Here is a 14,217-nt window from a genome sequence, read left to right on the forward strand (position 1 = left end):
CTAAAACGCTATGAGAGGGTTGAGGTTCCATCTCATCTCATCTATTGGATAGGGTTGGGGTTCTGCAGATTTTCACAATATAATTATAGGGTTCCTTAACCAAAAAGAGGTTGAAAACAGCTAGTATAGGAAGGAATCAGACATTGCTCTGCACAAAAGCTGTGTGGTATATTGGTGCATCACCTCAACAAACTCCAATAGTATTATTTCCAAATATATGAATCCAATGTCCAGGACCAAAGTACTGTATGTAGGTATAAATAGACCTCCCAGGGTGAAAAGCAGGGACTTGGTGGTGCCCACATGGCTACCCCAAACTTCGTCTCCAATAACCATAAATTCACCCCTGGGGTAATAACACAGAACAGTCCAGCAATGGAGGGTAAGAAATGATGGGCTATGCCCTTTACCTTCCTGATGGGGTATCCAGGTGAGAGGATTCTCTGGCATGCAGCCCTCAGAAGGTAGATCCAAAGAGGCAAAAGAGAAGCGGAGCACAGCTCACAGCATCAGCAAATGCAGGTAATGAGGGCAACTCCAGACAGGGGTAAAATATACATAAATCTTTAATGGTCAGTTAGGCAGAAAAATAGGACCACGCACCAATGCGTTTCATCCGTTAGGAGTTTCTCAAGGTGTAGGGAGAGACAGAAAGACAAACAATTTATCCGTTTCGGGACGCATGCTGATGACGTCACAGGTACTCAGTTTTGGCGCGAATCTTTTACGGATAAATTGTTTGTCTGTCTGTCTCTCCCTACACCTTGAGAAAGTCCTAACGGATGAAACGCGTTGGTGCGTGGTCCTATTTTTCTGCCTAACTGACCATTAAAGATTTATGTATATTTTACCCCTGTTTGGAGTTGCCCTCATTACCTGCGTTTGCTGACGTTGTGAGCTGTGCTCCTCTTCTCTTTTGCCTCATTGCTCTGCACAATGCACATATTTGAGCAGAAACAACGCCTGCCCCCCCTCCACCCTGCAGGTGAAGGGATTTAAGGCATCTCCTCTCAGCGAAATCCCAGATCCTGCCTGCAAAGTCATGGAGACATCACATGTGTGTCACCCTGTGAGTATCGTCTATGTGCCTGTTCCCTCTCTGCCGCTGTGTATAACACTTATCTAGCCAGAGAGTTCATCTGCCTCCTAAACCTATTGTTTATCACTTGTCTCCCTGTAATACTTTTGTACCAAACGTACCCTCCTTTCTTCCCTCTGCATCTCTCTCTCTCCTGTCTTTAGAAATCATTAATTTGGTAAATCTACATGTAGTATAATGATTCATAGTATACATAAAGATGTTTTGGTGTATACATAACCATAGGGGGTGCACGAAATGTAGAACTGTATTTGAGTATACAGCTCGGACAGTAGTGCTTTTAGTTCTTTGTATGAATTTACAGCTGATAGTGTATACTGAGCGACCTTTGTGTGTATACAGTGCTGGTATTAGTGGGACTGTGTATGTGTGTGAATTCAAAATTGGAAGGCACTCCTAATAGGTCACACACAGCTAAGGTCCACCAGACAGGGTACACATTCATACAAGACAAAGTCTAGCACACTTGAAAAATATATTTATTAAAAGGAGAGGTGTGCGTGTGCGTGTGCGTGTGCGTGTGCGTGTGCGTGTGTAACTGTCCTTGCCCGACTGGCTCCTAAGGAATTTACATCAGTTGACTATATACATGGTTTACTCGGTCTTCATACCTTTTCAGGGTGCTGGATTTGTGCAGGCTGGATATACATATGCAGATGTTATAATAAAGGGGGCACCGGGAATTTTTATAATACAAACAAAGAGCTTTATTGACAGCTATCCACAATGCTCTTCACACATTTACATTATTCACAATATACATACTGTGCTTCTGGTATCTTCCCACTGTTTGTACTTTTGATCTCCTTCCTAGTTAGCACCTCAATGCTCTAGGGAGGTATTAGCATATGTAACTAAATTGGGCCTTATCCTAGGTTAGCCTTTCAATCCTGAACTGTAGATTCACAAACAGTGACAGCAAGTGTTATTATATATTACCTGTAAAGGCTTAGTGTGCCTACCCCATGATTTGTAGGCACACTAAGCCAGTTATTTTATCCTCTACAGGCAGACTCCGCTCTGCGGCTGTCGTCGCTGCACCTATCCTAAAATAGTGTGTACCAAAGCTGACCACCTTCATGGCCCCCCCCCCCCCCCTCACTCCCAGGCGACGCTTAAAGCTGCTTTTGAACTGAAATTTAATTAACGGGGTAAGATTGCTATGCACTAGGAACAACTCGCCCCTTGCAGCTGCCACTTGGCGTATGGCCTCGCAGCCCTCACAGGGCGCACCCTCCTATCCTCGTGCTTTTTCAGGTTCACCCATACTCCTTTGCCTGCCTGATCAGTTTTTGACTTGTATATGCCACATGCCACGGTGTTATTCCTGATGATTACATTCCTGAAAAACAGACCAGAGTTCCTGCTAGTTTTACATGCTGCTACCAATTCCCTCACTCTAAAAGCTCTGAAAAAAGCAAAGGTGAAGGCTGCCCCTAAACAGATTAATCTCATAGGGCCCTGCACATACCGATCCTGATGCCTTGTTAAGATTCGTAACCTCTCACCGACTTCCCAGCTCTCTCTTATCCCCCTGCTTGCATTCCCCTCTGCCCCACCCAATTAGGATGCGCCTGATGATGAAGTCTTTTGTAATGTCTTCCCTTTATGCAATGTGAGAAAAAAGGCTATGCCTGTCAGCATGCAACCTGCCTTCGCCGGGACATACCCGCCTGCTTCTGAGTGAGTAAGAAGTTCATTAGCTGTTGGGAGCTATTGACCTTACCCATCCTCATTGCGGTTTCTGTGAATGCGCGCCATTGATGCCAGGCATTGTTATATGTTTTCCACACGTGTGGGGCAAGCGATTGCTGCACCATATCGATTAGTCCCTCTGCCCTAACTGATAAAGATGATTTGGACAAGTTAGAACCTTGACTTGCTTGTCCGGAGCTGTCTGCCTGAAAGTTGGACAATTAAAGCGCAGTAACCTTATCACTGGCAGTGATGTTGCTGATTCAACTTTCATGGTGTTGACTATCCCCATGTTATCTGACCAAAATATGTGCTTGTGGCCAGCTTGCTAGCCCATAACTCCACCGCGACTATAATGGGGAATAGCTCAAGGAACGCCATGTTTTTGGTTAGCCCGGCCTCTGCCCAGTCTGGTGTCCATGGCTCGGCACACCATTCCCTGTTGAAGTATGCCCCAAACCCGTGTGCCCCTGCCGTATTGGTGAACAATTACAACTCGTGATTTGTTTTGCTGTCCTCCCCCCACAACCTTCTACCATTGAATTGCCTTAGAAATACCTCCCATACCTTTAGATCTGCTCTCAGCTCTTTGGTAATTCTGATGCGGTGTTGGGGCTTTTGCACCCCTGCCGTGGCCCTTTCTAACCTGCGGTTGAAGATCCTACCAATGGGAATTACTCTACAGGCACAATTTAGGAAATTGTGTAGAGACTGCATTTGTTTCATCGTCCCTTTCCTGGCCACCCTGAATTGCCCCAATTTTGAGCTTTCTGACTTTAACTGCAGGCAAACACGACTCTCTCGCTAATGTGTCAATCTCAATGCCTAAAAATAACAAAATTTCTGTGAATAAAGAGGACTTCTGGCAAGGGCTCTCAGGGTATTTAAACCTCTAACCCTTACCCCCTTACCTCCCCCTCGCCCACAGGGTTCCTGGCTGGCTCCCCCTCCACACCCCTGGTCTCTGGAAATACCCTTACCGGGGGGGACAAGCATCCCATGACGTAATCCAGGAGGCCCGTCAGCTCATACAGGGGCAATGTCCACATCCTTGGACTCTGCCATCTTACACTTATATATGCACTGGAACATATTTACATTCTTAACTTTGAGGAACCTCCAACTGTCAATCCCAGGAACCTTAATTCTAGAACCTTCAGACTCTATAATATTCCCTGATGGTGATGTCACTAGTCACCATCCATAATGTGGGCGTGGCTTCTTTTCTGCTAAGTCACTATGACGTGATGGGAGAGGGGCGTTACCCTGTGGGAGCCCACACATTTAACCATTAACCCCTTACCTGACTTAGTAGTCCCAAGGGGTGGGGAGGTTGGGGGCACTAATATATATATATATATATATATATATATATATATATATATATATATGTATATATATATATATATATATATATATATATATGTATATATATATATATATATATGTGTGTGTGTGTGTGTGTGTGTGTGTGTGTGTACAACATTGGCAAAGCATGTAGTGCTGTATTCATGTGTATAAAGCACACTGCCAGTATGCATAATGTTATATTAATGTGTATATAGCACTGCCAGGATTCTAATTGCTTTTTAAAAATCTGATAATTACAACATCATATTTGAACAGAGAGAACTGGGAGATGCAGTTACGTATTTATTTTGGGACCATTGTCCCAGGAGCTGACATTCTGTATAGTGACTCAATCAATATGGGATGTCTGATCATGACACTACCTGTTTGGGCCACTTACCCTAATCAAACAGGTGAGCTACTCAAACAGAAGCAGATAAACATCATATGCTCCCTTTCACAAGGGCTATCTAACACACGCGCTGCATCTTGTGTAATAGTTTCCACAGTGCAGATCAGGAGTACAGAATGGCAGACAGCCATTTAATGTGGCTGTTGATATGTGCAGGCACAACAAGAATGTCTGGATGCTTGTTTCACAGATGGAGAACCTCGCCATGTTTTATACGTATAACTTCCTATGTGTGTTTTAGAGAGAGAGGGGGGAGGGGAGGAGGTTCTAATGTAGCCCACCAAGCATCTCGTACTGTTCTATCTAATGTGCCTCCTCCTCTCTCCCTCCCCCACCCATGTCCGTATTGTCTCACATCCTCCTCCTTCCTGTCTATACACCGCTGGAAGGCCTACACACCCCATAATTGGCAGTGTATGGTGGACAGGTTGCCTGGGGCTCCCTCAGCAGATCTGCCTGTACCTGCCCGGAAAACCCCCTTGACGAATTAAAACAAACCGACAGGCCCTGGTTAAATCACCTTACAGGGAGACAGGCAGAAATGTGCAGAAACAAAGGTTACGTAGAGAGTTATACACTGTATGTACAAGGAGAGAGGAAGAATTTCGAGAGACCGGGTGGGTGTGTAACTCTAGAATAAGGCCCCACTCTAAGTTTACATCTTACCCATTTAAAATGAATGTCTGCACCAGCATTTAGTAATTTGCCTTAACTTTGGTAATGCATACATACCTGCAAGTCTAATTTGAATTTTAGTGTGCGCTTGGGCAAGTAACTTTATCTCCATGTGCCTCAAGAATGTAAAAATTCATTGTAAGCTTTATAAGTAGGGAAAAAAGAACAAACAGCGCACAACTCTCATGGTGTAGTAAATTCAATTATACTGAAAACGAAGTGAAGGTGATAATCGCACGTACATTAGTATAGACAAAATCAGGCAATACATGTATTTAGGCACCTGTTACCAAACAGCATTCAGCAGTCAGCATGGTCACTCAACCGATGGACTTCAAGAGGTTTACCTGGCAGCAGCAGATGGAATCCGACGATGGCGGACCCCCTCTAGGCAACTCCTTGTGGTCTAAATGCAATTAAATGCAATTGTCTCCCGCTGGTTTACCTGCAAGTACGGACGCTTGGAAAGGACAGTGGGAAATTTTGGTCTTCCAGCATCAAGGTTACAATTGCATTTAAACCACAAAGAGTTGCCTAGAGGGGGTCCACCATCGTCGGTTCAAGGAGTTGCCTAGAGGGGGTCCGCCATCGTCGGACTCAAGAACCTGAGGAAGCCTAGGGAATAGGCGAAACGCGTTGCTCTTAGAATTGACTGCAAGCGGCAACCGTCGGGACCCGAAAGAACTGACGTCACAACCTCAGATCCGGACGCGGAAGTGAGGGTTGATTCTGGAACACAGAGACGCTCCTAACGGCCCTGATCGGCGCTGATGCACCCTTATGTACATGTGAGTGTGGAGTTGCTATTTTTTGCTAATAAATATCGTTTTATTATACTAAATGGCACTTTTTCCTTCAACACTGAGATGAGGATTACCTTTAGAGACATGGACACTAAGGGGGAACCTGTGACCAGACCTGTGCCAATCCACTGAGAGGCTAAAGACAAGATACCCCATACATCTCTTGTGCTCACACAGGGCCGTGTGAGTAATATATATATATTTATGATATATTTATCCCAACTATATATATATATAGCTTTAACCAGTTGTCTTCAATCAGTACAGGAGCAGAGAGACTGAATACTTTTTCAGGCAACTATACTTTTTAAACCTAATTTTTGATCCTTATTTCATAAACATTTTTTTCGTTTTGATAGCTGTGAGTGCATATTATTGTATTGTATTTTTTTATGGTCACTTAAAGTGATATATAAAGTGATTCATTTGGATTGTGCCCTTTACATTTCTTACTTTTTCTGAACAAGAATGGTGTTCATTGAAGGATAGCCAGGAGGAACCAACTGCTCTCAAAAAGAACATTACTGCCAGTCTGAAATTCGCCAAACAGCACATACTGTAGATAATCCACAAGACTTCTGGAACAATGTTCTCTGGACAGACAAGTCAAAGGTAGAACTTTTTAACCTCAATGAGCAACGTTATGTTTGGTGAAAACCAAACACTGTGTTCATACAGAAGAACCTCATCCCAACCGTCAATCATGGTTTGGGACTACTTTGCTGCCTCAAGACCTGGACGGTGCGCCATCATTAACACAACCATAGATTCTGTAATCAGAAGATTCTAGTGAAAAATGTCAGGGCATTTGTTAGTGAGCTGAAGCTGAAGCGAAAGTGGGTCATGCAGCAAGACAATGATCCTAAACATACAAGTAAATACAAAAAAGAATGGCTGCAGAAGAAGAAATTCTGTGTTTTAGAATTACCTAGTCAAAGTCCGCACTTAAACCCAATTGAAATGTTGTGTCAAGACCAGACACGAGCTGTCCAAGCAAGGAAGCCCTCAAATGTCATGGCACTGAAGCAGTTCTGTAAGGAGAAATGGGCCAAAATTCTTCAAAATTAATGTGTCAGACTGATTAGCAGTTACAGGAAACGCTTAGTTGAAGTCATTGCAGCCCTATGGGTTGCCACCACGTACTGAATCTTAAGGCTCACATACTTTTTCACATATGGATATTGAATGTGGAATCATTTGTGGTAAAAAAATGTTGAGAAAGTATCATGTGTTTTTGTCATTTGTTTGATCAGGTTGTTTTCTATTATTAGGACTTAGATTAATATCCAATAACATTTTAGGTTTGGAATATTGGAATATGTGAAAAAGGGGTTCACAAATTTTTCTCGCCACTGTATGTATATATTTATAAGAAATATTGAAATAGTGTGTGTGTGTATATATATATATATATATATATATATATAATCACACACATATATATATATATATATATATATATATACACATATACATACATATACTAAGAGTTTATATACTGTATGATATGTCAGTAACCCCCTCTCTGCTCAGTCCATCCCTTATACCACAGAGATTGCTGGAGGTCTGCACGTGGGAATGGCTGTGTATATTCAGGGAATTCTCCCCATTCACCATGAGAGGTGAGGACAGAGTCACAGAGGCTTCCATGCATTTTTTGTAATATTACAGGTACATAGTAGATGAGGTTGAAAAAGACATACATCCATCAAGTTCAACCTATGCTAAATTTAGATGACAGATACTTTATCCTATATTTGTACTTACAGTGTATTGATCCAGAGGAAGGCAAACAATAAAAAACCCTGGTAGGAGCGCAGGAATTGTTCTTTGTTAAACAAAAAACCCCAGTGAAATATCATCGAATTATATCTTATAAGGGGAAAAATAGATTCCTTCCTGAGTCCAAATATTACTCCCTGGATAACATCCTTCCCATGTTTACTTATTTGGTATATCCCTGTATATCTTTTCTTTCTAAAAAGATGTCCAACCTTTTTTTTTAACATATCTATTGTATCTGCCATCACAGTCTCCATGGTTAACTAATTCCACATTTTAATTGCCCTTACTGTAAAGAACCCTTTCCTTTGTTGCTCGTGAAATGTCCTTTCCTGCAACCTTACAGGATGACCCTGTGTCATTTGTACTACCCTTGGGATGAATAGTTCTCTTGAAAGCTCCTTGTATTGTCCCCAAAATATATGTGTACATAGTTATTATATCGTAACATGTATTTTCCTATTTTCTCTGCTTCCTCTTGTATGTGCCTCAATCACTGGATTCTACATGCACCCCTCTCTATGCTCCCTCTCTCTATCTACCTATGTCTCTCCATTCCCCTAACTCTCCTCCCTTTCACTCTCTTCTCTCTCGCCTTTTTTCTCAATCCCTCATTTTCTGTCACCACTCTTAATCTCGCTCTAACTCCCCCACTCTTTTCTCCCAGTCCCCCTCCATCACTCTCTCCTCGCTCTTTATTTCCTCTCTCTTCCTTTCTGTGGGTCATTCTCACCTCCTCTATCCAACCCCCTCTCTTTTCTCTCCTCAGGTTTGAGGTGCAATTTTCCACGGGTCAGTCTGAGGGCTCGGACATCGCCTTCCACATGAATGCTTGTTTCGATGGCCATAACCGCGTCGTGTTTAACTCCTACCAGGGAGGAAGATGGGGGGACGAGGAGATGAAGGAGATGCCAATCAAACACGGGGACCTGTTCAGTTTGCTTGTTGAAGTCACCGAGAAGAATTACCAAGTATAGAATAATCTTATTCTGCTTCCAACCTCCCCATAAATAGAGGGGTCTGTTTCCCTTTCAGGCCCCATTCTCCATCTCACCTCCTACCCACAGGTTTCATTTTTCATGACACAAACAGTGGTGGATTTCCCATTAGGCCCAGGCCTAGAGTGGCAACTTTTTGGGGCGGCACATTTCCCTTTTCCCCTCCATATACAGAGGACCCTCTCTCTTCACTGATCGCCGGGGGAAGAGCGGGGGGCCTCTGTACAGTTCTTACCTTCTCCTTCGTGCAGCGCTCCTCCTTCAGCATCAAATGACACCACAATGTCACGTTACTATGGCAACAAGATGTTGTTTGACATCACATTGCCGTGGCAACACAACACCATGTGACGTCACTGCATCATTTGACGCTGAAGGAGGAGGAGGGTGGCACCACGTAATGGCCTAATGGTGGCAGTTTTCTAAATCCGCCACTGGACAGAAATCTTTCCAAATCGCACAGGCCTCTCATGTGCAGAGTATTCCAACCCTCACTGGTCTCTTCTGCACAGAACCTTCCCGATCTCTTCTTTATATTTACAGAGCTTTCCAACCCTCGCCCTATTTAGCTACATTGGGATGAATATGTTTTTTTTTTTTTTTAACTTGTATTACCCATGGGTATATACTTATAAGTGTACTCATCTAACAATGTTTTAAGGACTACCCATGCTTCTTATGTATTTTTTCTAGCATGAACTTCATCCCAACTTATTTCATATATAATAGATACAATGTGCCTTTCTAAAATGGAGTGTTTGTTGAACCCATACAGTACATTACTTTTTGTTTAATTATTTAAAATTAGATCATCTTGTGGTCACAGTTTTGAAAATCTTCCCTCCCATGAATATTTTTTATCTCTACATCGTTTGATAGGAATAGGTACAGTAATGCCACTTTCCTGGTGGTTCCTCGTTAATTTAGGTCATATGATTTATTTTAGCACACCCAAAAAACAACTTTTAGCTGTTCTGCTAATCTCATTAGTATAGTTGATCTACAAATAATTCAAATCATCATAATTAAAACATGATTTCTTTTTCCCCGCTGTTTCCATTTACAAAAGTAGGCATCCTCAATCTCACAGATATTTATTGGATTACATATCCCTACCAGCATTTTTTAAAATATTTAATTCTACTGTATATTTAATTCTACAGTTTCACCAATCCATTCATAAAAATCTTCCCTTAAAATAGGGTTTTAGTCTGTTTTTGCATGTAAACATACTTCCACCATCTCTTCTATTTGCTAGATCCCTCAGAAAAAGGGAATATACAGTAATGAGTTTTATCCCACCAGGTTTCAGTAATGCCTATCATATTGCTCTTTTCAAGCTGTTATTTCAAGCTCCCCCATTTTATTTGCCTGAATTATTTCATTAGGAACAATGCAGTTAAAGTTGTTGCCAGTGCTGTTGTTTGATATTTTATACTATCTTTTCAGCTTAATTGCTCCTGCCTTTCTCCTTCCATGATGCACTATGTGTATCATCACTATGTATGCATTATTTATTGTTTCAGGTCATAGTGAACGGATCCCCTTTCTATCAGTTCACACACAGACTATCCCCTGGACAAGTCCAGCATTTGCAGGTGGATGGAGATATTACTGTCCATGGTCTGAGCATCTCCAGCAAGTGGTGAGTGAAAGGGACATTGTGTGTCTAGAGGATGTACCAAAGCTCCCTGTACCTCTCTATTATGGGGTCATATCCTCCTATACAGTTAATTCATGGGCACGCTACAACAACCTTAATATTTATTCCCCTGTCTTCCTGCCCATCTATCTTTATTCATACTGCAATTTGTGTTTTCTTTTGCAGTTCTGAGCTCTGCCCCATGAGCCAGCAGTGAAGTGGGAAGTCTTCCTGAGGACAGCCAGCTAATCACAACCAAGGGATTTCTTGTGAAAAACAAGTGTAGTGCGATGTGAAGATGCATAGATTCAGAGTACCACAAGTACATTAAAATATAAACAGTTTTAAAGAGATGGAGTAAGACACGTATATTACACTGATATTTGAGAACATAGATACACACTTGATACACACTTGAAATATATAGATAGAGTAACAGATAGATCTAATTTATAGAAACAGAATAATATATATATATAAATGTCTGTATATATATATATATATGTATATTTATATGTATATATATATATATATATATATGAACAAAAAACAAACAAAAGCGCAAGCTCCATAGCACGTAACTGAGTAAAAAATAAGGTACATTTATTTAAAAAATCAGCAACCCATAAGAATGTGCACTTACAGGATTTCAAACAGAACCATTCGTGGGAGAGAAATCTCTATTGTGGTCATCTGCGGTGGCAGGTTTGCAGAGTGGATGTAAACAGCCCAGGTTCACCATGAATTGGCAGCAAGATATACAGGCATCCAATGCCTGTACGTCCTTTGCTCCCTCATACAAAGATTGCTAACACTTGAAATTACTGCCAGCCGGAGCGCAGGGAAGCCAGGGACCCCAAATACACCAACACAAACGCGATGATGTCACAGCTCTACGCGTTTCGTCACACTGCGGCAACTTCGTCAGGATGATTGTGATTGTCAGGGACAGCCAGTTAAATAGGCTGGATCAAGTAAACCTATTTTCACATTGGTACTAAGTTTCATTTCCCAGAATCCCTTGCTGCAGTGGAAGCACTGTATACTAGGTGATATTGCTTAAAAGACATGGTTGCCGACCTGTCTAAAACATGTGAATATATTCACAAGTGATATTCTTTATTGGATATATATATATATATATATATATATATATATATATATATATATATATATATATATATATATATATCTCATCTATGAATACACACATACAGGAACAAATCACTGAAGTGTTCCAATTTACCAGCGCACACAGTAACCGAAGAAAAAAGTGATTTATTGGTCCATAATGCAGACGAAGAGCCCAACGTTTCGGGTCCCCAGGGGGACCTTTCTCAAGGGTAACATTACCAATAACAACCACACATTTTATATAAATAAAAAAAACGTGAAAACATAAAAACAAGGGGAGGGGTCGGTGTTGCAGAGCAGCACAGGTGGAGGACATTCAGAGTAAAAGGTGATAAGGAATATATGGAGAACAACAGGGACTTGGCAACAGAACTAATTGATATCAAAACAATGATATTCAGTATTTAATGAGAACACAGGGACAAGCTGACAGAGACCATTCAAATAGTTAAATAGTAACCATATAAAAGATACTCGAAAAGGCTATACCTTGCTAAATGTGAGAATCTCAAAGCTCACATAATTAAATGACATAAAAACATGAAAAGTATCAAAACGAAATCCAGCAATTATGTTGTTAAATTCAGTTGATAAATTCCCATGTCAAGGAGACAGACCAAGCAGCAGTAACATTTTAGCAACAAAGCGACTGTTGTGTATTCACTTCCTTAATACAACATTCAGTAAAGTTTTCTATGAGGAAACAGTAACAAAAGTGGAGTGCGAAGTTCCCGTAATAATAAACCAACGTAAAAAATCTGAAAAATAATAATAACCTGAAATAAAATACAGGATATAAATTTGCCACAATTAAAGTATATAAGTAATATTAAGGAAATTTCTAAGGATCAATACCTTAACTGTTTAACACCCCAGCAGTTGACACAGCTATCAAATAAATCACTACAAGCCATATGAAAGGAGGCACCTATGGCTGATATATGGCATATAACAATATAATAACTCTCTGTAGAATATTATAGATAACACACAACCATATTTTATAATATGTAATTACAGTGTGCTATTAACCTGGCACACACATGTATACAATAATAACTTAGTGCACAGCAGACCTAGCAAGTAGGAAGACATATAAAAAAAATGATTATACTATTCGGTGTAGAACAGATTAAAGTTACACTCAATTGTATAAATTGAAATGATTAGATATGTAGTATCAGGCCCACTACAAGAAGAATTTCACAGTACAATAAGGTATCTTGTCTTGTCCACCCGGTTAGTATAGTAATATGTCAAGTGTCAGTAAAGGAGAACAAATTAGAGCAGCAAAAATACCTTGCAAAAGAATGTCCAGGAAACAGATCTGTCATCGTACTGAAGTATTCATACTAAAATCTCAAAGGCAATTCAATGATTATCCAATCACAGTTTGCCATAACATAGAAGCATAATCCCTGCTCTCAACTGGATCTACTCTGGCCTTATAATAATGGAGGCATAGGGACCAAGTATGTAGAAAATGAATACAGTGTGTAAAATGAAGCATGATTGTAATATGCTGTTAACCCAGCACAGCCATGCTGACCTCAATGATAGAAACAGGGTACTGCATAATGTAGTATCATAAAGCAATTGTGAGCTGAGACTCATTACAGGTCCAGCAAAGAACTCGGCCAATGTCAAAGTGTTAAAGCGAATCAATGGGTAGAGAAGGTAACTCAAGCCAGGCTCAAATCATGCACACAGAGAACAGGCAAGGCTAAATTCATAATCAAACACATTTTGGAACTCTGGTTTTAAGATTAAAAACCCAGCGGGCTTCTCGTTGGAGTAGCATAGCATAGCATTTTATTTCAGGTCATTATAATTTTTCACATATTTTATATTGGTTTATTATTATGGGAACTTCTCAGTCTACTTTTTTGACTGTTGTTTCCTCCCAGAACACTTTACTGATTGCTGTGGATTAACTTCCTTAAAGGAGCAATCCAAGCAATATCCTACATGTTTTTTTTTTTTTTAAATAAATCAGTTCTGTAATATAAGATAATACTACCTTTTTAACTTTAAAATTCAACTCTTAATGCCATTTCTTTTTTTGAAACTCATTTTTTTTATTGATTTGCTCAGCAGGGTATATAAAAGAAGTGGGAGGTGGGAGGGGGGTTGGTACATAAATAAAAAGGTGTGGAGGGGGGGGGGTCTCCATCTGCACAAATCACAACACAATACAAGAATATAATTTATATATTCATATCCTGATGACCAAAGTTGCAGCCCTACCTGCAGCACTACCTCCTATAAATTAACGTATTTCCTATTACCCCGTGGGGTGGGAATCCCCGACTGGAGCCTATAGACCCAGAGAACTGGAGTTGCCATAGCCCTATCCTTCTATCCAGTCCCAGGGCCATTCGACCCCATCCCCACTTCAATCTTCTCGGACTGAATCTTTTAGCTCCCTAGTTAAAGCCACTTTATGGATATTTATAGCATAATTGTCCTTACATCTACCCCCTGGATACCAGCTGAGAAGATCCAGGGATGCCATACCATCAGAAATTCCCCGCAAGTGTCATTTATCATTCCTGATAGCTTTTCCATGTAGCAAATGAACCCTAATCTGTTCTTTATTTTGGGTATAACTAGACATTTAAAAAAAT

At 40.8% G+C, this 14,217-nt stretch overlaps 1 protein-coding gene across 2 annotated transcripts; it reads left to right on the top strand.

The window, feature by feature from the left end:
* Nucleotides 1-849: 849 nt before the first annotated feature.
* On the top strand, nucleotides 850-10,807 carry LOC142498530 (galectin-4-like). 2 transcript variants are annotated; one of them, XM_075606755.1, is made up of 5 exons: nucleotides 852-1,069; nucleotides 7,568-7,656; nucleotides 8,586-8,787; nucleotides 10,341-10,459; nucleotides 10,643-10,807. In XM_075606755.1, exons 1-5 carry the CDS (start codon nucleotides 1,043-1,045, stop codon nucleotides 10,671-10,673), a joined length of 468 nt encoding a protein of 155 aa, XP_075462870.1. In that variant the 5' UTR covers nucleotides 852-1,042; the 3' UTR covers nucleotides 10,674-10,807. The 2 variants fall into 2 exon arrangements, with proteins under 2 accessions (XP_075462871.1, XP_075462870.1); XM_075606756.1 differs by lacking the exon at nucleotides 7,568-7,656 and having other exon boundaries at nucleotides 850-1,069.
* The last annotated feature ends 3,410 nt before the right edge of the window (nucleotides 10,808-14,217 follow it).

This window comes from Ascaphus truei, chromosome 7 (genome assembly GCF_040206685.1).
Source record: "Ascaphus truei isolate aAscTru1 chromosome 7, aAscTru1.hap1, whole genome shotgun sequence".
NCBI lineage: Eukaryota > Metazoa > Chordata > Amphibia > Anura > Ascaphidae > Ascaphus > Ascaphus truei.

Bases quoted from the DNA above. Each gene is read 5' to 3' on its own strand.
- LOC142498530 (XM_075606755.1), top strand. From the start codon at position 1,043: ATGGAGACATCACATGTGTGTCACCCT. The intron at 7,657-8,585 runs GTGAGGACAGAG...TTCTCTCCTCAG, and splicing joins CTCCCCATTCACCATGAGAG to GTTTGAGGTGCAATTTTCCA. The intron at 8,788-10,340 runs GTATAGAATAAT...TTATTGTTTCAG, and splicing joins TCACCGAGAAGAATTACCAA to GTCATAGTGAACGGATCCCC.